The 22049-nt window shown below is 45.2% G+C and overlaps 2 protein-coding genes across 7 annotated transcripts in view; one reads left to right on the forward strand and one right to left on the reverse strand.

The window, feature by feature from the left end:
• The first annotated feature begins 15313 nt into the window (after positions 1-15313).
• The window catches only part of SINHCAF (SIN3-HDAC complex associated factor), a 44390-nt gene continuing 37654 nt past the window's right edge, over positions 15314-22049 (forward strand). Inside the window, exons 1-2 of one of the 6 annotated variants that reach the window (XM_033222501.1) lie at positions 15400-15657; positions 15780-15848. Coding sequence is in view for 1 of the 6 variants with exons in the window: in XM_033222497.1 (XP_033078388.1) it covers positions 17409-17742 (334 nt within the window). In the remaining 5 variants the exon portion in view is untranslated. Of the gene's footprint in view, positions 15658-15779; positions 15849-17359; positions 17743-17803; positions 17950-22049 lie in introns of those variants that run through there. The other 5 variants (XM_033222498.1, XM_033222503.1, XM_033222497.1 and 2 more) reach the window with 5 other exon arrangements.
• LOC117090322 lies at positions 15652-17358 on the reverse strand. The gene has a single exon (XM_033222504.1). It carries the CDS (start codon positions 16836-16838, stop codon positions 16359-16361), a length of 480 nt encoding a protein of 159 aa, XP_033078395.1. The 5' UTR covers positions 16839-17358; the 3' UTR covers positions 15652-16358.

Consider the following 22049-nt stretch of genomic DNA (forward strand, 5'->3'; position numbering starts at 1 on the left):
CTGGGATTACAGGCATGCGCCACCACGCCCAACTAATTTTGTATTTTTAGTAGAGACAGAGTTTCCCCATGTTGGCCAGGCTGGTCTCGAACTCCTGACCTCAGATGATCCACCTGCCTTGGCCTCCCAAAGTGCTAGGATTACAGGCATGAGCCACCGCGTCTTAGTACCTTAGTACCTTATGCATACTTTTTTTTTTTTTTAATTGAGATGGACTCTTGCTCTGTTGCCCAGGCTAGAGTGCAATGGCACGATCTCAGCTCACTGCAACTCTGCCTTCCAGGTTCAAGCAATTCTCCTGCCTCAGCCTTCTGAGTAGCTGGGATTACAGGCGGTTGCCACCACGCCTGGTTAATTTTTGTATTTTTAGTGGAGATGGATTTCAGCATGTTGGTCAGGCTGGTCTTGAACTCCTGACCTCACAATCTGCCAGCCTCAGCCTCCCAAAGTGCTGGGATTACAGGCGTGAGCCACTGTGCTCAGCTGGTGTTTACTTTTTATGTAACTGTTATGTCTCCCTCTTGGGGCTGGAAGCCCATTAAGGATAGGAAGTATATTTTACTCTATTATTTTTTAGACAGGTCTGGCTCTGTTACCCAGGCTGGAATGCAGTGGCACAATCAAAGCTCACTACAACCTCTTCGTTGTGGGCTCAAGCGGGGGGGTCCTCCCCCCTCAGCCTCCTGAGTAGCTGGGACTAAAAGCCCGTGCCATCATGCCCTGATAATTTTTTAAAGTTTTTGTAGAGACACAGTCTCTCTGTGTTGCCCAGGCTGCTCTCAAACACGGCCTCCTGCTGTGGCCTCCAAAGTGCTGGGATTACAGGTGTGAGCCAACACACCCAGTGTAGGAAGCATATTTCATAACATTGTATGTCCTTATCATATGCAGAGTATGTGCACAAATATATTAATTAATGATATTATGAAATAATATTATTAGGAAAAACAACTCAAGCATATACTTTACTAATTGTGGCTCAGCTCTCTAATCCTTATGTAATAAGAGCAGTCCATTTTGGATCAAATTTATGCAAAAATCTCCAGTGAGATTTCTTTTCTTTCATTTTTGTTTCTTTTTATTTACATTTTTGTTTGTTTCAACCCTGTTAACTGATTTATTTATTTATTTATTTATTTAGAGATGGAGTCTCACTTGGTCACCCAGGCTGGAGTGCAGTGGCACAGTCTCGGCTCACTGCAACTTCCACCTTCTGCGGAGGTTCAAGCGATTCCCCTGCCTCAGCCTCCTGAGTAGCTGGGATTACAGGTGCCCGCAACCACACCCTGCTAATTTTCGTATTTTTAGTAGAGACAGGGTTTCCACATGTTTGCCAGGCTGGTCTCAAACTCCTGACCTCAGGTGATCCACCTGCCTCGGCCTCCCAAAGTGCTGGGATTACCAGCGTGAGCCACTGCGCCTGGCCTGATCTGATGAGATTTCTTATGATAATATGTAATATAAAAGATTGAGAAAAGTGAAGCATCAGCTAATCTTACACACACACAAATTTTTGTTCTTATCATAAGAGTATTTGGCTACTAGGCAGATATATCACCAAAAATGATTCCTTGAATAGGCAATTCCTCAGATTAGGAATATCAGCCTTTGTGGTGCATATGTGGTCCGTCCTGTTTGACCACATTCCAGCCGTGGTCCCCTTAAGTCTCCTTCCCCTTCACATATCAACTCATTCTTTCTCCAAGCACTGCCAGTAGGATCTAGTCCTGTTTCACTATCTTCAAGTTAGAGAGAATTTGAGTTAGCCAAGGCAAACTCTTTACCCTTCCAATATACCATACAATTTTTAAGCAGATGTAATCTGGATAAAATGATGGTAACTTTGAAGGCTGTCTCAATGTTTATTAGAAACAACAACAAAAAAAGAATGAAGAAGAAAAAAAAGTAAGAAAATTAGGGTAACCTTCAAAAAAAGAGAAAGGCCAGGCTGGGTGTGGTGGCTCATGCCTGTAACTCCACTCCAGTCACTTTGGGAGACTGAAGTGGGCCGATTGCTTGAGCCCAGGAGTTTGAGACCAGTTTGGGCAATATAGCAAGACCCTGTCTGTACCAAAAAAATTACAAATTAGCTGAACATGGTGGTGCATGATACTTATAGTCCCAGTTACTTGGGAGGCTAAGGTTGGAGGATCTCATGAGCCTGAGAGGTGGAGGTTGCAGTGAGCTGTGATTGTGCCACTGCACTCCAGCCTGAATGACAAGGCAGGATCCGGTCTCAAAAAAAACAAAAACAGCCGGGCGCGGTGGCTCAAGCCTGTAATCCCAGCACTTTGGGAGGCCGAGACGGGCGGATCACGAGGTCAGGAGATCGAGACCATCCTGGCTAACAAGGTGAAACCCCGTCTCTACTAAAAAATACAAAAAACTAGCCGGGCGAGGTGGCAGGCGCCTGTGGTCCCAGCTACTCGGGAGGCTGAGGCAGGAGAATGGCGTAAACCCGGGAGGCGGAGCTTGCAGTGAGCTGAGGTCCGGCCACTGCACTCCAGCCTGGGCGACAGAGCGAGACTCCGTCTCAAAAAAAAAAAACAAAAACAAACAAACAAACAAAAAAAAAACAAAAAACAAAAACAAAAACAAAAAACAAAAAACAGGAAAAGAAAGCACACAGCCATCTTGAAAGGGCAGCTACTAGCCTAAGGGATGACCTGATAAGCCTGGTCTCCTCATTTCTTTTTTTTTTTTTTTTGAGGCAGGGTCTCCTTTGTTGCCCAGGCTGGACTGCAGTGGCACAATCTTGGCTTACTGCAACCTCTGCCTCCTGGGTTCATGCCATTCTCCTGCCTCAGCCTCCAGAGTAGCCGGGACTACAGGTGCCCACCACCACGCCCGGCTAATTTTTTGTATTTTTAGTAGAGACGGGGTTTCACTATGTTGGCCAGGATGGTCTCGATCTCCTGACCTCATATTCCACCCGCCTCGGCCTCCCAAAGTGCTGGGATTACAAGCCTGAGCCACCACGCCCGGCCCAGTCTCCTCATTTCTTACGGCTGTTTCTGAGCACACCTTTGTGGCACCTTTTTTTTTTTTTTTGAGACAGAGTCTTGCTCTGTTACCCAGGCTGGAACGCAGTGGTGGATCTTGGCTCACTGCAACCTCTGCCTTCTGGGTTCAAGTGATTCTCTTGCTTCAGCCTCCTGAGTAGCTGGGACTACAGGTACTCGCCACCACGCCTGGCTAATTTTTGTATTTTTGGTGGAGGCGGGGTTTCACCATATTGGCCAGGCTGGTCTCGAACTCCTGACCTCAGGTGATCCACCCGCCTCACCCTCCCAAAGTGCTGGGATTGCAGGCATGAGCCATAGTGCCCGGCCGGCACTGTTAATCCATATAGTTTACCCACTAGCCACCCCCCAGTTGCTTAAACTACCTGATCCTCATAGTGTCTCCATTACCCAAACACTTAGACTTTTCTTCCAGTAAAGGCAGCTCTGATTCCATATTTGGTTTACAAAAATAATTAATGATTATGGGTAATTCAACAAAAACTTACAAGGTATCTGCTTTTTCTCTTTTCTTTATTTTTTATTTTTTATTATTTTTTTTGAGACAGAGTCTTACTCTGTCGCCCAGGCTGGAGTGCAGTGGCATGATCTCGGCTTACTGCAAGCTCCGCCTCCCCGGTTCAAGCGATTTTCCTGCCTCAGCCTCCTGAGTATCTGGGACTACAAGTGCACGCCACCATGCCCAGCTAATTTTTTTTTTTTTTTTTGTATTTTGTTGTAGAGATGGGGGTTTCACTGTGTTAGACAGGATGGTCTCGATCTCCCGACCTTGTGATCCGCCCACATCAGCCTCCCAAAGTGCTGGAATTATAGGCGTGAGCCACCATGCCTGGTCTTTTTTATTTTTTTGAGACAAGGTATTGCTCTGGCACCCACGTTGGAGAGCAGTAATGCCATCACAGCTCATTGCAGTCTGGATCCCCTGGGCTCAAGCAATCCTTCTGCCTCAGCCCCCCAAGTAGCTGGGACTATAGGTGTGCACCACCATACCCGACTAATTTTTGTACTTTTTGTAGAGATGAGGTTGTACCGTGTTGCCCAGGCTGGTCTGGAACTCCTGAGCTCAAGGGATCCACCTGCCTCGGCCTCCCAAAGTGTTGGGATTACAGACGTGAGCCACCATGCCCTACCTGGCATTTGCTATTCGAAGGCACTAGGGAAATTCAAAGATGAATCAAGCTTAGATGAAGCTAGCTGTCCTAAGCCCTTGGTGTGCATCAGCATCAACTACGCAAGTTTAAAAATATGCAGATAACCAGGTACCAAGTGTAGAAATTCTGATTCCTTCAGTCTGTGGCATAAATGTGTTTTAAACTTTCACAGGTGATTTTTATGCCATCTGTGGATTGAAATGATTAGAGTCAGTTCTTATTCTCATATAGAGATGTGAGGCTATACACAGATAAATGAAACATAAAGCAGAAACTAATATGTGCTTTAAGAGGCACTCACCAAATGTTAGAAGACTTGAGAGGAAGAAAGTATTGTTTCCTGTTTGAGAGATTTAGGCGAAGTCCATGGAGTAAAGCAGGATGAATTCAGAATGAACTGGGTCAGGAGGTGAGGTTTCTTATCTCCATCACTAATTTATGACACATGTGACACTGAATACGCTTCATAACTGTAAAGGCCCATTTTTTTCCTATGTAAATAGGAAAGACCAGCATCTATGTCAGGATTCTTGTGAAGATTATTGTGAAGGAAGAAAAAATATGTGGGCGTGCAGAGTAATGCTGGATCCAGAGCTGGCAATCAATCCATGACCATTACTAACGTGAGCTGGCATTTGAGTCAGGCCTTGAAGGATGGGTGGGATTTAAACATTCAAAGATGAGGGGGAAGAGAGTTCTGGGTAGAGGAAAGAAGAGGAAAGAAGAGGAAAGAAGAGCTTTTATGGACTTCTTGGTTGTAAATTTATTTATATAAGTTGTATATTTATTTATATAAGTAGGTACTATTTACATGAGCAGGTAATGTACAAGATACTGTGGAAGCTTTAAAGCCAAAACAGATGTGAATCTTGGGTTCAAGAAGCTAATGTTACCTCAGTAATTCATTTGTTAAACTAATACAAACACCCTTAAAAAAATACTGTTGCTTGTATTCCTAATGTGCTGTGTGTGTGTGTGTTTGAATTAATAGAGACAACGTCATGTTCACCAGGGTCGTCTTTGAACTTATGGCCTCAAGCAATCCTCCTGCCTCAGCCTCCTCAAGTGCAGAGATTACAGGCATGAGCCGTTATGCCCAGCCTACATATTTTAATAGGGTTTTTTTCTACCTTAAAGTATTTTATATTACTGGCCAAGTGTGGTGGCTCACACCTGTAATCCCAGCACTTTGGGAGGCTGAGGTGGGCGGATCACCTGAGGTCAGGAGTTTGAGACCAGCCTGGCCAACATGGCAAAACTCCGTCTCTACTGAAAAATTATCTGGGTGTGGTGGCAGGTGCCTGTAATTCTAGCTACTTGGGAGGCTGAGTCAGGTGAATCATTTGAACCCGGGAGGTGGAGGTTGCAGTGAGCCGAGCTCATGCCACTGCACTCTAGCCTGGGCAACAAGAGTGAAACTCCGTCTCAGAAAAGAAAAAAAAATTATATTACCAAAATGACCAAAGCTCATAAAATCCCGAAGAGGGGGCCAGGGGTGGTGGCTCATGCCTGTAATCCCAGCATTCTGGGAGACTGAGGTCAGGGATTTGAAACGAGCGTGGCCAACATGGAAACCCCATCTCTACTAAAAATATAAAAATTAGCTGGGTGTGATGGCCGGTGCCTGTAATCCTAGTTACTTGGGAGGCTGAGGCAGGAGAACCGCTTGAACCTGGGAGGCAGAGGTTGCAGGGAGCCGAGATTGCTGCCACTGCACTTCAGCCTGCGAGACAAGAGCGAAACTCTGTCTCAAAACAAATAAACAAAAACCCGAAGTGGGTAAAATTTTTATTTTATTTTATTTTATATTTTATTTATTTTATTTTATTTTTTTTGAGACGGAGTCTCGCTCTGCCGCCCAGGCTGGAGTGCGGTGGCCGGATCTCAGCTCACTGCACGCTCCGCCTCCCGGGTTTACGCCATTCTCCTGCCTCAGCCTCCCGAGTAGCTGGGACTACAGGCGCCTGCCACCTCGCCCGGCTAGTTTTTGTATTTTTAGTAGAGACAGGGTTTCACCATGTTAGCCAGGATGGTCTCGATCTCCTGACCTCGTGATCCGCCCGTCTCGGCCTCCCAAAGTGCTGGGATTACAGACTTGAGCCACCGCGCCCGGCCGAAGTGGGTAAAATTATATGAAATAAAAGTAACCCCTCCCCTCCCCTCCCCTCCCCTCCCCTTCCCTCCCCTCCCCTCCCCTCCCCTTCCCTTCTCTTCCCTTCTCTTCCCTTCCCTTCTCTCTCTCTTTCCTTTTCTTTCTTTCTTTCCTCCCTCCCTCCCTCCCTGCCTGCTTTCCTTCCTCCCTCCCTCCCTCCCTCCTTTCTTTCTTTCTTTCCCTCCCTCCCTTCCTTCCTTCCTTCCTTCCTTTCTTTTTTTTTTTTTTTTTTTTTTTTTTTTTGAGGCGGAGTCTCGCTCTGTCGCCCGGACTGGAGTGCAGTGGCCGGATCTCAGCTCACTGCAAGCTCCGCCTTCCGGGTTTCCGCCATTCTCCTGCCTCAGCCTCCCGAGTAGCTGGGACTACAGGCGCCCGCCACCTCGCCCGGCTAGTTTTTGTATTTTTAGTAGAGACGGGGTTTCACCGTATTAGCCAGGATGGTCTCGATCTCCTGACCTCGTGATCCGCCCGTCTCGGCCTCCCAAAGTGCTGGGATTACAGGCTTGAGCCACCGCGCCCGGCCCCTTCCTTCCTTTCTTTCCAGGCGGAGTCTTGCTCTGTCGCCCAGACTGGAGTGCAGTGGCCGGATCTCAGCTCACTGCAAGCTCCGCCTGCCGGGTTTACACCATTTTCCTGCCTCAGCCTCCCGAGGACCTGGGACTACAGGCGCCCGCCACCTCGCCCGGCTTCTTTCTTACTTTTATCCTCAGAAGCAACTGTGATTAACACTGATATGTCTCCTCTCTTCAATCACTTTTTATGTGCAAACACATGACATATATGCACATGTACATATATTACCTGCATGTATATGTTATATTACATATATTCCTTTTTGCCCCTTAATAAGTAAATAAATAATAAAATAAGTAAATAAATAATAAAATAATAATGATAATAATGCATTAAGTTACAAAGATTAGCAACAATTTTATTAATATAAAACTATTATGAATAAAGTTCAGCATCTTTTTTTTTTTTTTTTTTTTTTTTTTTTTATTTTTTTATTTTTTTTTGAGACGGAGTCTTGCTCTGCCGCCCAGGCTGGAGTGCAGTGGCCGGCTCTCAGCTCACTGCAGCTCCGCCTCCTGGGTTCATGCCATTCTCCTGTCTCAGCCTCCCAGTAGCTGGGACTACAGGCGCCCGCCTCGTCGCCGGCTAGTTTTTGTATTTTTTTAGTAGAGACGGGGTTTCACCGTATAGCCAGGATGGTCTCGATCTCCTGACCTCGTGATCCGCCGTCTCGGCCTCCCAAGTGCTGGGATTACAGGCTTGAGCCACCGCGCCCGGCCAGCATCTTTTTTTTTTGAGACGGAGTCTTACTCTGTCTTCAGGCTGGAGTGCAGTGGTGTGATCTCGGCTCACTGCAACCTCTGCCTCCTGGGTTCACGCCATTCTCCTGCCTCAGCCTCCCAAGTAGCTGAGACTACAGGTGCGTGCCACCACCACCAGCTAATTTTTGTATTTTTAGTAGAGACGGGGTTTCACCATGTTGGCCAGGATGGTCTCGATCTCTTGACCTCATGATCCACCCGTCTCAGCCTCCCAAAGTGCTGGGATTACAAGCATGAGCCACTGTGCCTGGCCAAAACTATTATGAATAAAGTCCAGCATCTTCTTACATGTTTATTTCCATTTATATTCATTTGGGTAAACTAATTTCACTGATACTTTATCACTTATATTTTACTGATATTAAGAAATTATTGGGTCTGGTGTGGTGGCTCACGCCTGTAATCCCAGCACTTTGGGAGGCCGAGGCAGGAGGATTGCTTGAGCCCCAGGATTTCAGGACCAGCCTCGTCAGCGTGGGAAAACTTGTTTCTACAAAATATACAAAAATTAGCCTGGCACGGTGGGACACACCTGTAGTCCCAGCTGCTCCAGAGGTTGAGGTGGGAGGGTCACTTGAGGTGGGGAGGCAGAGGCTGCAGTGAGCCGAGATCATGCCACTGTACTCCAGCCTGGGCGACAGAGCAAGACTCTGTCTCAAACAACAACAACAGCAACAAAGAAATTATCCCTTTACCTTGCAGTGTTTTTTTTTTGTTTGTTTGTTTGTTTTATTGTTTGACTTTTTGGTCTTTATATGGTATTTTCTCCTATTTTACAAATTTTACATTTTTATGTAGTTAAATTTATTAATCTTTTAAGTTCTTTGAGTTCCCTCATTCCATGCTAAAAACATTATTTGATATAAGTATTTAACTTTTGAGACAGGGTCTTGCCATATTGCCCAAGCTGGCCTTGCACTTGTGGGCTCAAACCATCCTCTTGCCTCAGCCTCCCGAGTAGCTGAGACTACAGACATGTGCCACGACACCCAGATAATTTTTGGATTTTTTGTAGAGATGGCATTTTTTCATGTTGCCCAGGCTGGTCTCAAACACCTGAACTCTAGTGATCTGCTTGCCTCGGCCTCCCAAAGTGCTGGGATTACAGGTGTGAGCCACCATGCCTGGCTGAAAGTTTTTAAATTAACTGTCAGCAATATATTAAGTTCTCCTGGCCAGGCATGGTGGCTCACACTTGTAATCTTAAGACTTTGGGAGGCTGAGGTGGGAGGGTTGCTTGTGGCCAGGAGTTGGAAAACAGCCTGGGCAACATAGCAAGACCCCATCTCTACAAAAAATATAATAATAATTAGGTGGGTGTGGTGGTGCATGCCTTTAGTCCCAGCTACTCTGGAGGCTAAGTCAGAAGGACCACTTGAGCCCAGGAACTGGAGGCTGCAGTGAGCTGTGATTGTGCCACTGCAGTCTAGCCTGGGCGACAGGGTGAGATGTTGTCACTAAAAAAAAATTAAATAAGTAAATAAATCTTCCAGATTCCTCAATATTTTATCACCAAAGCTTTTAGAAATGGCAATGCAGCATGTTTCTTTGACTATTGTGTGTCCACGCACTCACTTGTTTATCATCTGTTGATGATGTAGCATGCTTGCTTTTAGTAATGCCTTGAATAGTTAGAACAGTGGGTTTTCCAGGAAGTGAACTCTATGTCTGGGTGATCAACTTCTTTTTTTCTTTCTTCTTCTTCTTTTCTCCTTCCCCTTCCCCTTCCCCTTCCCCTCCTTCTCCTTCTCCTTCTCCTTCTTCTTCTCCTTCTTGGCAGAGTCTCGCTCTGTCACCCAGGCTGAAGTGTGGTGGTGCTATCATAGCTCACTGCAATCTCAAACCCCTGGGCTCAAGCAATCCTCCTTCCTTGGCCTCCCAAAGTGTTGAGATTATAGGCCTGAGACACGGCACCTGGCCAGGGAGTAGTGGTGGGGATCAACTTCTTATTGACATTTAGAAAACTAAATTTTGGTAGAAGAAACATACATTGATTAAACCATTTGTAACTTAATTATAGGGGTTCATCTCTGAGTTATGCTTTTGGCATGTAATTATGTCCAACTCCGATGTAACTTCCAAATTCATAGGGCTTAAATCTCTGTCTCCAACACCTGACATCATCTTTTCCCTCAAACGGGACTCATATGCCATCTTTTATTCTGACTTTTATTTAGTCAAAGACACATTTTTTTCTCTTAGTCATATCTTTTTCTAACACTCATTGTTCCTGAGGTTGCCACCGGTTCAACACTCTTTCCCTCTCTCCCACTTCCCCCTTGAATCCTACTAGTATCTCAATGTCACTTCCTCAAAGAAGCCTTCTCTTACCTCCAGATTAGATCTCATCCCCTTGCCATACATGGTTCAGTCCCTGGTACTTACCTTTTTTTCTTTTATTTCTCACACTTTATTCTGTGGCCACAGTGATGTAAATACCTCATGACCTTGAGACATTATTGATGGTACCAGTAGTTTATTCCGTGCAATCAAAGATTCATAAAATTTAACAGGAGTTTAGAGAGGTTAGCTAGCTTTATATTGTTAAGTAATACAATTCACTGAATGAATTTTTAAATGGATGATCTTGTTTTTATCTGTTTAGTGATGAGGAGTTGCCTTTGGAAGTATCCTGAACCATGCTTGGACTATTTGTATGTTTGGGATATTTTATCATGTTTAGCACCATTCTTTTGATTTGCAAGACTAATTTTGTTCCAAAGGATAAAACAACAACTCCATCCCTCTACTAAGGACAATCCTTCAGATAGTCAAAGATTGCCCTCTTACTCAATCGTAACACAGCCTTCCTTCTATTATTGCTTTTATGCTGTGGTTTCCATCCTTCTTCATTGTCCTGATTTACTCTCCTGTGAACTCATTCTAGTTTTTCAATGTTCTTCTTAACGAAAAACTATGTTTATTACTGGTAATTTTATTTTTTAAAAGCATGCTGGCCGGGTGTGGTGGCTCACGTCTGTAACCCAGCACCTTGGGAGGCTGAGGTGGCCGAATCACCGGAGGTCAGGAGTTTGAGACCAGCCTGGCCAACATGGTGAAACTCCGTCTCTACTAAAAATACAAAAGTTAGCTGGGCGTGGTGGTGTGCGCCTGTAGTCCCAGTTACTAGGGAGGCTGAGGCAGGAGAATGGTTTGAGCCTGGGAGGCAGAGGTTGCAGTGAGCTGAGATCATGCCATTGCACTACAGCCTGGGCAACAAGAGCAAAACTCTGTCTCAAAAAAAGTAATAATAATAAAATAAATAAATAAAATAAAATCATGCTGTTCAAATGTCATAAGATACTATTATAAAACTTAAGATCTCTATAAGTTCAGGATACTCTAAGAATAAGTTTTTGATAGTTCTTTAAGCTTTTATGCCCAGAAATTTGAAAAGTGAATTTTGATTAAATAATAAATAACTTCTTCTGGCAGCTGTCGACACTTGTTGGAGGATGGGGTAACCGATATGGCATAATCCAGGCTATACCTTCTAGTGTAAACTTATCTGCCTTGCTCTGACCACTTATTATTTGAACTTCAAAGAAATTTAAACAAATTAGTAAAACACTGTACTTGCTTTGTTGTGAGAAAAAGAGGAACCAAACCCTATGCTTAATAATAATAATCAGCTCTTTCCTGGGCTTGGCAAACATGTTTTCATGTGGTTGGTACCAGCCTCTGATGAGGGTATCTGCTTTTATTTTAAAAACAATCATTAGTTTGTCATTACAAACATGACTAAATTGCTAGCAATGTCCTTCATAACCAAGCAAGAGTTGTTCTCTTCTACAATCCTTTATATATAATTTATCCTCCATTCCAAGAATATTAAATTCTAAAGTTGCTGACAATAAATCTCAAAAGAAGGCAACACATTCTACAGAAGAAAAAGGAGCAAATAAAATAGAATTATATAGAAATGAATTAGGGAGGCTTGAGCCCCTCGAGTTCTGAAATGATTTCACTATCTGGCACATAGTGATGATCATTAAATGTCTGCTAAAGGAATGAAAATTCAAGTATTAGGGATAATTCTACAGTGAGACATACATTATAAGCAAAGTAGTTAGCTTTCAACTTCAAGATGTTTGAAAACTCCTTATGAATTCAATATAGCATTGTAGTCATTAAAAAATACTCAGGGCAGTGTGCGGTGGCTCACGCCTGTAATCATAGCACTTTGGGAGGCCAAGGTGGGTGAATTACTTGAGGTTGGGAGTTTGAGACCAGTCTGACCAACACGGAGAAACTCCATCTCTACTAAAAATACAATATTAGCCGGGCGTGGTGGCTCGTGCCTGTAATCCTAGCTACTCGGAAGGCTGAGAATCTCTTGAACCCGGGAAGTGGAGGTTGTGGTGAGCCGAGATCGCTCCATTTCACTCTAGCCTGGGCAACAAGAGCGAAACTCCGTCTCAAACAAACAAGCAAACAAACAAAGCCAAACCAAACCAAACCAAAAAAACCTGCAGATATTTTCCTAGCATGATGTAGTTCAGTCTCTTGTAATACAAACTGATATATTATAAATTCTTTTATTTCTTTCTTTCCTTTTTCACATTGAAAACCTCACTTGGGCAATTTAGGTAGTAGTATTTAAAAGTAGCCCATATATGGGCTATTGGGCCTGGGTATGGCCATCCACAATGACATGTTCAAGCAACAAAATGGACAAAAGAACCTTTGGAATGCACTTGGTTGTTCAAAAATAGCAGGTGGTTGCTTTAAAAAAAAGACTATGGAATTCAGATTTTTCTTTAAGAATTTTGTTTATTGCAATAGGATTATCAAATAAAAATTAAAAAGTAATGAAAAAATTAAAAAAAGAATTTTGTAGCTACCCTTCCTATAAAACTTATCCAGATTACTTCTTGACCTATACTTTGAGAGCAGAGGAAGTCTAGCTACATTAACTCAGTAGCTCTGCAACTTCTAGGTACTTTCTTACCTGAACAGTATATCCTCCTAAGTACTGTAATTCCTGCATTGCTTGCACATTTGAGTTTATTATTCCATCCCTGTATTACAATAAATATCCTTTTTTTTTTTTTTTGAGACGGAGTCTCGCTCTTTTGACCGGGCTGGAGTGCAGTGGCCAGATCTCAGCTCACTGCAAGCTCCGCCTCCTGGGTTCACGCCATTCTCCTGCCTCAGCCTCCGGAGTAGCTGGGACTAAAGGTGCCCACCACCACGCCCAGCTAGTTTTTTTTTTTTTTTTTTTGTATTTTTTTTTTAGTAGAGACGGGGTTTCACCGTGTTAGCCAGGTGATCTCCTGACCTCGTGATCCGCCCGTCTCGGCCTCCCAAAGTGCTGGGATTACAGGCTTGAGCCACCGTGCCCGGCCTTACAATAAATATTCTTTACATAAACTTTCAAGAGAAAAAGCACTCAAGGTATACGTGTGTGTGTGTACATACTTATATATATGTGTATATATATTGGAGTTTAAAAAATATTGTTATGGTGTTTGCAATTTCCCTTCCCTCCCTCCCTCCCTCTTTCCTTCCTTCCTTCCTTCCTTCCTTCCTTCCTTCCTTCCTTCCTTCCTTCCTCCTTCCTTTCTCTTCCTTTCCTTTCCTTCTGATGGAGTCTTGCTCTGTCACCCAGGTTGGAGTGCAGTGGTGTGATTTCAACTCCGGGGTTCAAGCAATTCTCCTGCCTCAGACTCCCAAGTAGCTAGGACTACAGGTGCGTGCCACCATGCCCGGCTAATTTTTTGTATTTTTAGTAGAGACGGGCTTTCACCATGCTGGCCAGACTGGTCTTGAACTCCCGACCTTCTGATCCACCTGCCTCGTCCTCCCAAAGTGCTGGGATTACAGGCATGAGCCACCACACCGGCCGGTATTTGCAGTTTTCATACCTTCAGAGGCATATTGAAATTATTTTTGGAGGATCTGTCATAAGTCAAATAAATATTTGAGACAACCCAGGACAACTGTTGAAATTCTCTTTAGAAAGAAGGCAGAAATTTATTATTAGGGTCCAATTTGCCACCAGTGGAACACAGAAACAGCTATTAAGCTTATTCATTTTTATTGTCATAAGGACAGGGATGGCATCATATCAACCAATGTGACCACTATAACTTCCAAACTCATTTTAGGTCAAATGCAAAAATTGTAAACTAAAGTTTTGATTAGCGATAAACCTATAATAACCTTGAAAATGTCCATTAATTTCTTTAAATTATATTTCCATATTTATTATTATTATTATTTTGAGACAGAGTTTAGCTCTTGTTGCCCAGGCTGGAGTGCAACGGCTTGATTTCGGCTCACCACAACCTCCGTCTCCTGGGTTCAAGGGATTCTCCTGCCTCAGCCTCCCGAGTAGCTAGGATTACAGGCATGTGCCACCACGCCCACTGCAACCTCCGCCTCCCAGGTTCAAGCGATTCTCCTGCCTCAGTCTCCCGAATAGCTGGGATTACAGGTGCCTGTCACCACACCAGGCTATCTTTTCAGGTGTTTATAATATAGTTTTCATATACAGTTACAGGAATAGTATGTTACAGAACCTAAAGAAAAAAAAAAAAGTATTAGTTGAGTTTAGAAGTGGGTTTATACTGTATGTACTAGGAATTGCCTGTTGAATTAACATTTCAGAAGTAACTATTTAAATCTGTATTGTTGATACTGCAGTGAAAGCAGCGAAACTTGTCAGCAGATGATTAAGTTTTACGGTTGATTTTCACACTTTTGTAGCTTGGGACCAATATCAAGTTTCTGGGAAGAACATCCTTCCTCTCTCCCCACCCTCTATCATTAACCCCGGGTTTTTGCCTGTTGCATTAAGTGTGTCCTTGGGATAAAGGCGAATCATAATCGTTCGGTTTTCATTTTCCTCTTATCAATCTGAGAAGAGTTACTTCAGTTTTTTTCTTCCGGAGTCTAGAAAGCGCTTTGATTGTTGAATTATTACATATTCTGCATGGAAAAGTCTGTACGTCACTTGTTATTTTTTCAATTCCCAAGACCACCAGTTAGTGGAATTATTTCTGGGTGAGTGGAACACCCTTTACAAGCTGCTAGAGGAGGTATGCCTGTCCCTAGGTTATTGGCTTTCCACTGCCTAGTCTTTTATAGAAAGTGGCACTGTTCCCACGGAAATAAACAATCATTCAATTCGGAGACTCGAAATCTTAAGGCCGAAGTGAGAAAAAAATTGGATTGTTATGGGTTGGGTTACTATTTGAGAAGGGCAAGCGGGAGTTAGCGAATGGATAGGGTGTTAAAATGGGACTTTATTAAACGACTCATTACAACTGCACAAAAACTAAACCTTTGCTGGCCCCAGAGGATTTTTTTTTAAAGTTTCAAAAATCTAACTTCAAACAAAATTTAGGAAACGTGGGATTAGTGTAAGTTCAGTCTGGGTGCCTACAAGACCACCTCCTCTGTCACCGAAAGTGGGCACAGGTGTGAGAATTTTGCAAAAGCAGCTTTCAGAACAATTTTTCGGCGCTCAATGATGCCGCTAAGAACTTCGGGGGTGGAAAACACGCCAAGCAGCGAAGACTTCCCCTCGGTTGCTAACCTTTCCCTTTCCCACCTCGCCACTCCCTCTCCGTCGCGGCCGCCAGCCGGGGGGCGTTTGTTTATGTGACGTCCGCCGTAGTAAGCAGTCCCCGCCCCCGTTTCCCTCTGGCCGCCGCGTTTCCCGCGCCGCGGAGCTTCTCCCCTTAAAAGGACAATAGAGGCCTCGGGAGCGCGCGCGGTCGCTGGGACTTCTCCCCCTCCCAGCCCGCGACGTGCGCGCGCCCGTATGCAAATAAGTTCGATTCAAGAGAATTTTGTGCCGGGAGCCGCGCGTGCGCAGAGGGAAAGCGGAATCTACACCTTCTCGGCCAGCGGTAGCAACTGCAGAACTGCAGGAGACAATCTTTCTAGACAAGGCAGTTGAGGAGGAGGGAGCGCTTGAGGGGGACTGGCCTGGCGTGCACTCCGCACTTCGGGGACGTTATTGCGCGTGGAACGGCTGCTTTTGGAAGGTGAGTGACTCTCACCATGCCTCTAGTGCAAAACTGTCTCATGAGGCTTTGATTTCAGAGTGTTTTTTTTCTCTCTCTTTTCACCTCCACCCACCTCCCCCCGTCCTTCCACATACACACAGGAAGTTTTGTCTTGGAGGTGGCATTGTTGGGAGCGCTGTTTTCGTGATCTTCAGACCCCAGGTTCTTTGGTACGCGCTTGTTTAGTGTGTTATTAATTGGGGAGGGTATTTGAGGCAAACCGAAAGTCTCGGGGCGGGGGAAGTGAGTGGAGCCTAGGCATAACTGAGGAGTCGCCGGAGTTGAGGGATCCACGTTGAAGGTGACAATGACTTTTCTCCGCCGCAGTATTCTCTCGCGGAAAGGAGCCCGGCGGCCGAAAGGCCCGAGAGGAAAGCCACTGGCTGGCCACCGCGCAGCGGCCGGGGTCGGTGCGCCCGCGTGGGCGCGAGGCGCGGGCAGGGTCGGGCGCCGTTGTGAAACCTCGTGGTTTAGTTGACTGCAGCCCCTGGGCGAGGGTGGACAATAAACGCCATTCGCTCGGAAACTAAGTTGCCGTCCGCTTCCAAGCTGGCGGCCAAGGGTCTTTAAATCGGCCTTTGGGGGTCAGTGCTGGGCTCCGCCGGAGCGCACGCGGCGTGGCGTTGTTTGCTCAACTCCGGAGGGATGCGGATGCGACAATGAGAGCAACACGCGGTCGCTTAAAAACAGCCCGTCTTCCACTCTCCTGCCCTCTTCGGACCGCGCCCAAGAGCGTCTAGTGTCCGGGGTGCCTTCGGAGCCCGAAGTTTTGCTCCCCGTGCGTTCACCTGTAGCGTAGGTGTGGGCTCCACGGCGAGGGCTTCCCGTTTGTGGGCTGCCGTCCGCGCTGTAAGATGGCCAGGGAAGCCAACTTGGCTGGGGACGGAGGCGGCGGCGTTGTCTACGCCGCAGGAGTCAGTGAACTCCGCAGGGCACTGCTTTTTGTGCTCTACGTGACAGACCACGTGCTTCGGGCTGCGACCCTGGTCCTTGTCCGAATGTCCAGCCTCGCGTGAGCCGTGGGATGCGGCCGCCGTCAGGCAGGTCCGGCCGGCAGGACAATGTGGTTTGCTGATGATGGCGTCTTGCCAGTTTAAAAAGCAGAGTGAAAGTCGCCAACTCTCCGCCCGTGCGGGGCGGGTACTCCGGGCGTTTCTCATCAAGGACACTGCAAAACTTTGATTAAATAGGCCCGCTCCCGAGGGGAGGGCCGGGGGACCAGGCTCCGGACTCTTCGGGGCGCGGGGTCCGGACCCGTATCCGGGGTGATCCAGTTCAGTGTCCGGCCCCTGCGAAACGCTCCGACATCTCTGATGCTGCACGTAGGCAGCGCCCGGCTGGACAGAAAACAAAGGGCTGCATGTGCCCGTGCGGGCCCCCGGCGCTCGGGGCGGCCGCCTGGGCGGAGGGACGTGCGGATCGGAGGCCCTCGAAGTTCGGGCGAGTTTCGGGAGGGGCTTTTGTCCCTCAGCCCCCTCGTGGGGAAACTTTGGCGGCGCTACTTGTGCGAGGTGCCATGCTGGTGCGTAGGGAGGCGGCGTGCTTCCCCGCTCCGGGCGTGCGGGCGGGCGAGGGAGGCGGCAGTGCCCGGCGCTTCAGCCCTGGCACCGGGGGCTGCGACGGCCGAGGGGTCCGGAGAGCGTGGCCCGGACTCCTCGGCCGGTTCCTCGTGGCCCGGGAGCCTGTGTCTGGGAGGTCTGTGGGTTCGCCTTTGAAGTCGAACTGTTGCCATGTTTGAATTACGTCAGGGCAAAGCCATGAGGAGGAACAAGCCCCGGCAGCGCGGCGTGCGGGAGGCGCGGCCTGCGGGAGGCGCCGGGTCGGGCGGGCGCGGGGCCCGTTGTTCCGGCGCAGGTGAGGGAGGTGGCGGCGAGCGACGCGGTTCACCTCCCGCTGCCCTCGCCCTCGCTCTCGCCCTGGCGAGCGGCCCCCGCAGGAACTTTCCTCCCGACGCGAGATGTCTTATTTACCAACAAATCCACCAGGGAGCATTCTTATTTGCTGGCTCGGCGTCTCTCTCGGCGGTCACCGGAGTGCCCGAGGGGGAGGCGCGCTTTACGGAAGGTGGGGACCCGAGGGCCCTGGGAGGAGCGGGGAGGCATTTTATTGCTTTCGGGGAAACGGGCGAGGGCGGCTAGCACCTCCTCCCCAGCAGAGCTGTGGCCCGCAAGTCCGGGGGACCCAGCCCCGACGACGCCCGATAAACCACCGTGGGGAAGTTCCGGGGCTCACAGTTGCCCTACTAAGGGAAGTGAGGACTGTGGGCGAATTGTGCGTGCGGCCAGTTTCTTTGTGTGTTTCTAGGGGGTGGGGGGAGCGGGGAGGGGCAAGGTTTGTTTTGGTGTTGGGGGAGTTGGTTTCTTGAGGTGGTAGGGCGGTGCAGTTTGTTCTGGTAACTATGACCCTCGTCAGTTTCTTTGTTTTTATTTTCTTCCTGTAACCATCCATTACTTCAGGCACTCGGAAGATGAGGAATTACTGTTGAGTTAAACAGGGACCCTATCCGAGACAGTTTTACCCCAGCAATCCTTTCTCCCCCTCCTTATGTTGTCCTAAGGAGGGTTAAGAAAACCTTTTTTTCTTTTAATAATTTAAAAATGAATTTGACCTTGTTATTCAGCGTACACTGAAAGCACCTGTTTTTGAACTGGAATTTGCCAGACTCGAAAAGCCTTTTAATATTTTATGTCGCAAAATTGAACACATTTAGTTGTCCAATCTACATTAAAGTCTGGGAGTTTCTGGTGGAGTTCCGGAGAAAACTCTCATGGCATTTAAAGTATTTATGTAATGATTTTGGGAAGGGGGATCTTTTTTAGCCGAAAGGTATGCGTGACTCAGTGTTTGGTGGTTATTCACTGCCTTATCTTAGGATGACCTTGAAGAAGCAAATGTTTAGGGAGTTGGGCCTTTTGGAAACATTGTAAGGAGGCTGGGGAGCTGGCTGCGGAGGAAGCTGCTCAGGAAGATGTCACAGGGTAACGGCTAGCTTTTTCCCAGTTCCCGTGAACTGGGGTTGACCTTCTGGTTACCCCTCCTAGATTTTTCTTTCAAGCTAACCTTTTTTTTTTTTTTTGGTAAGTGGCCCCAGGCATAGCTCAGAAATTATGCTGGTTTGACACATGGATGCTTCTTTGGTATTTGGGGTTTGCCTGTAGTCTAGACATCCGATATGCACCACCGTATCTGTTGCTTCTTTTCTGATTTCTGCTGCATTTGAATCATGTTTAAGGCTTAGAATCTAAGTGATCATTACTAGGAAATAATACCCTTAAATGCCGTGCCCCCACACACCAAAAAATCGATACTAGTTGAAATCCATTTTTTTCTTTTCATTATTTTGTTATTAATAAACCTATTTTTCCCAAGTTTTGATTGACCAAATTACAATACCAAAAGGCAACCAATATTAGTACATTTCTGTAGTAGATAGAAAGAGCATGTCAAGAAAATGAAAAACTTTGGATTTAATAACTTTGACTTTTTCTTTGGCAGCTATTTCCCTGGGTCGTTATTTAAAATGCATATGACGTGCTTTGCAAATACGCTGAGACTGTTTGAGTTGTTTTTCTTAATTAGTATTTCATAGCTAAGTTATGGCTAGAATTTCCATTTCCTAGCAGATTTCATATACTACATACAGAGCTTAATGGTTTTTGTTTTACTAATTAGATGATGTAAAACAGAGATTTGGATTATCAATGTGAATGAATTCAGGGTGGGAAAGACCCACAGACAAGGTCTCTACTGCCTTCTCTTTGTATTGCTTTTGTGGGAGGTTGGAAATACGAAGTTCAATTGGTAGAATATTCTAGATCACTGGTGGACAGCAGGTCCCAAGTCAGTCTGTCCTTGCACAATATTCTTAATGCTGTGTATCTGGAACCTGAATGGTCAATTTTTTTTCCCCCCCACAGTGGTTATCAAGTCTTGGGAAATCTTGACTCATAGGGCTCAAACTCAGACATATTTATGTAAAAGAAGCAATTTAAGAACCATTTTACATGTAAAATAAAAGTTTTTCACTGGGGAAAGTGTAAACTTATTTTAAACCTAAACCAACTACACAGGGCTCTTAGGAGGATAAATTAATCAATTTACCATGCCAGGTACATAGTAGGTTGCTTTAAAAGTATGTCATTTTCGTTTTTTCTTAAGAGATGGTAAGAATATAATTGGCTGGGCAGAAAAGGAACACAAGGATAAAGGCACAAAGTTTTGCTGTTCAGAGTTTCTGGGTTAGTAATGCTTGGGTTTCAAAGCTGTCATCATCTTATAGTCACTTTGTGATCTAGTTTTTTTCATCAGTAAAATGGTAGTAATACGTATTGTAAATAAGTTGTGAATAATTAAGCAAGTGACATGATTGATAAATACTAGCTGCTGTTGTCCTCACAACACTGGGAAATAGACATTCTACATAAGGTAAAACTGAGGCCTGGGTCAGTTGTTGTTTCTGGGGAAACAGTAACTTTTTAGTGGAAAGAGTGAGTGTCTTTGGCCTCTTCCCTTACCTTATGAAAGCAGTTCTGGGAAGACCCTGTCCTTGACTCTTGGTTGTCTTTTCAATTCTGATTCAACCATTTTACATCAGAAAGTCCTGTGGAAACCTGGAAAATGTCATTTTTCTTTCTTCCTGATTTCTCTTGTCCACACTGAGTTTTGATTTTGGGTGTTACAAATTGAGACTTTTTTTGTTGTCTTTTGTTTCTCCAGTTTTTTAATTGAATCTGCAACTAGGATTTTTCTGTATTATGGAAATAATCTGGAAATGCATCTAGTCCAAAAAGGGAGTTTGTTTTCAAGGTAGGGAGGTTTTCTCTTTGCCCCAGAAATACTAATGTCACAGGCACATTGCTGTTACATGTTCAAGTATGAAAGTTACAGTTGAACTAAAATAATTTATATCTAGTTTTGTATTTAGTTGTTTTCCACCTATTATAAGTTTGGTTTGGCTTAATGTTGTTTTAATTTGGTTAATGTTAACTGTGCTGAGTTGAAGTAGCTCTCATTTCTCATTTCTCCCCACACTAGTCTAATTTCCTTCCCCTGGTCCAGCTTGAAATAAGCAAGAAACATTTTTTCCTATAGCTTTTAAAACCTCAAGCTTTTTTTCCTACAAAAGTCTATAGACCAAATGTTAAAGAAAAATAACCCCTTTTTAAAAACATTAAAAATATTTCTATAATCAATAGCGGAAACAATGACTCCTTTCAAAACATTAGTTTTTAAAATTCACGTCTTTATTGTAGACACCATTTCCCATTCCATGCCCTTAAAATATACTGTCTATATTAATCTTGGCTGCCCAACTCTTTGAGTAGTTAGCAAATTCTACCTGTTTCCGTGTACTATGTACAGCCAGCAGCTGGTTGTAATACAAGAGTTAGTTTCTGCTCTGCAGCGGTTTATTATTGAGTAGAGGAGATAATGCAGTAAACAAGAAGTGAAATCTTATGTGGTAGGTGTCCTAATAAAGGTATGGCAGGGTTTTGTAAAAGAAGTAATTCTTAAGAGAATTTCCCAGGTCAAGGGGATGGAGGGTAAGCTGTCTCAGACAGAAATAACAGCCTGAGTAGAGAGTGGCTAGTTATTAAAATTGGTTTGACACTCTTAGAATATCAGAATTCCAAGTTGGGAGCAGCTGGTAGGCAGGAGCAGATCCTGAAAAGCTTTGAATTCCTTGCCAAGAAGTTTAGATACTATCATGAGGCCAGCATTGGTACCTTGGAAGGGAAGATTAATAGTTGAATTTTAGGAAGATATCACATGTTTAAAGGATGTAGGGAAGTCAGTTACAAGGTTCTGACAGGAGTTCATGCACCATGATGAGGAATAAACAGGCAGTGGGGATGGAAGTGAAGGAAGAAACAGAGTCTCTAAGGACTTCACAATAAATTTGATGGAGGGCCATGCAGAGGCTGAAGGAAGAGCTCAGTTGGCTTCCAAGTTGTTTTTGTGTGACTGTGGATGATAACCAAGATAGGTAAACAGAGGAAGAGCAGATGTGGAGGGAAGATTGTATAATCAATTCTCAGGGTATTTAAAGGTTGGAATGGATTGGTGATCAGTTGGCCATATTTATCCTAGAGCTAAGGGGAGAGATTGGACCAGGAAATGAATAATATTGGGTTATTACCAATAAGATTGTTAGTAACTTCCTGTGAGTGGATTGCCCAAAGACAGAAAGCAAAATGATACTTGAAATGTAAGGAGGAAAAAAGAAAGAAAGAAGAAAGATTTGTGAGTAAACAGAATTGTCAGAGCTGAGTGCATACCTCGTGCCAGTCTTTGTGTTGATGCTTTACAAATACTATTTAGGAGATTTGGGATTTGTCATTATTATTATTATTTTGAGATGGAGCTTTGCT

Source organism: Trachypithecus francoisi, unplaced genomic scaffold, assembly GCF_009764315.1.
Source record: "Trachypithecus francoisi isolate TF-2019V2 unplaced genomic scaffold, Tfra_2.0 Lachesis_group11, whole genome shotgun sequence".
NCBI classification, from domain to species: Eukaryota; Metazoa; Chordata; class Mammalia; order Primates; family Cercopithecidae; genus Trachypithecus; species Trachypithecus francoisi.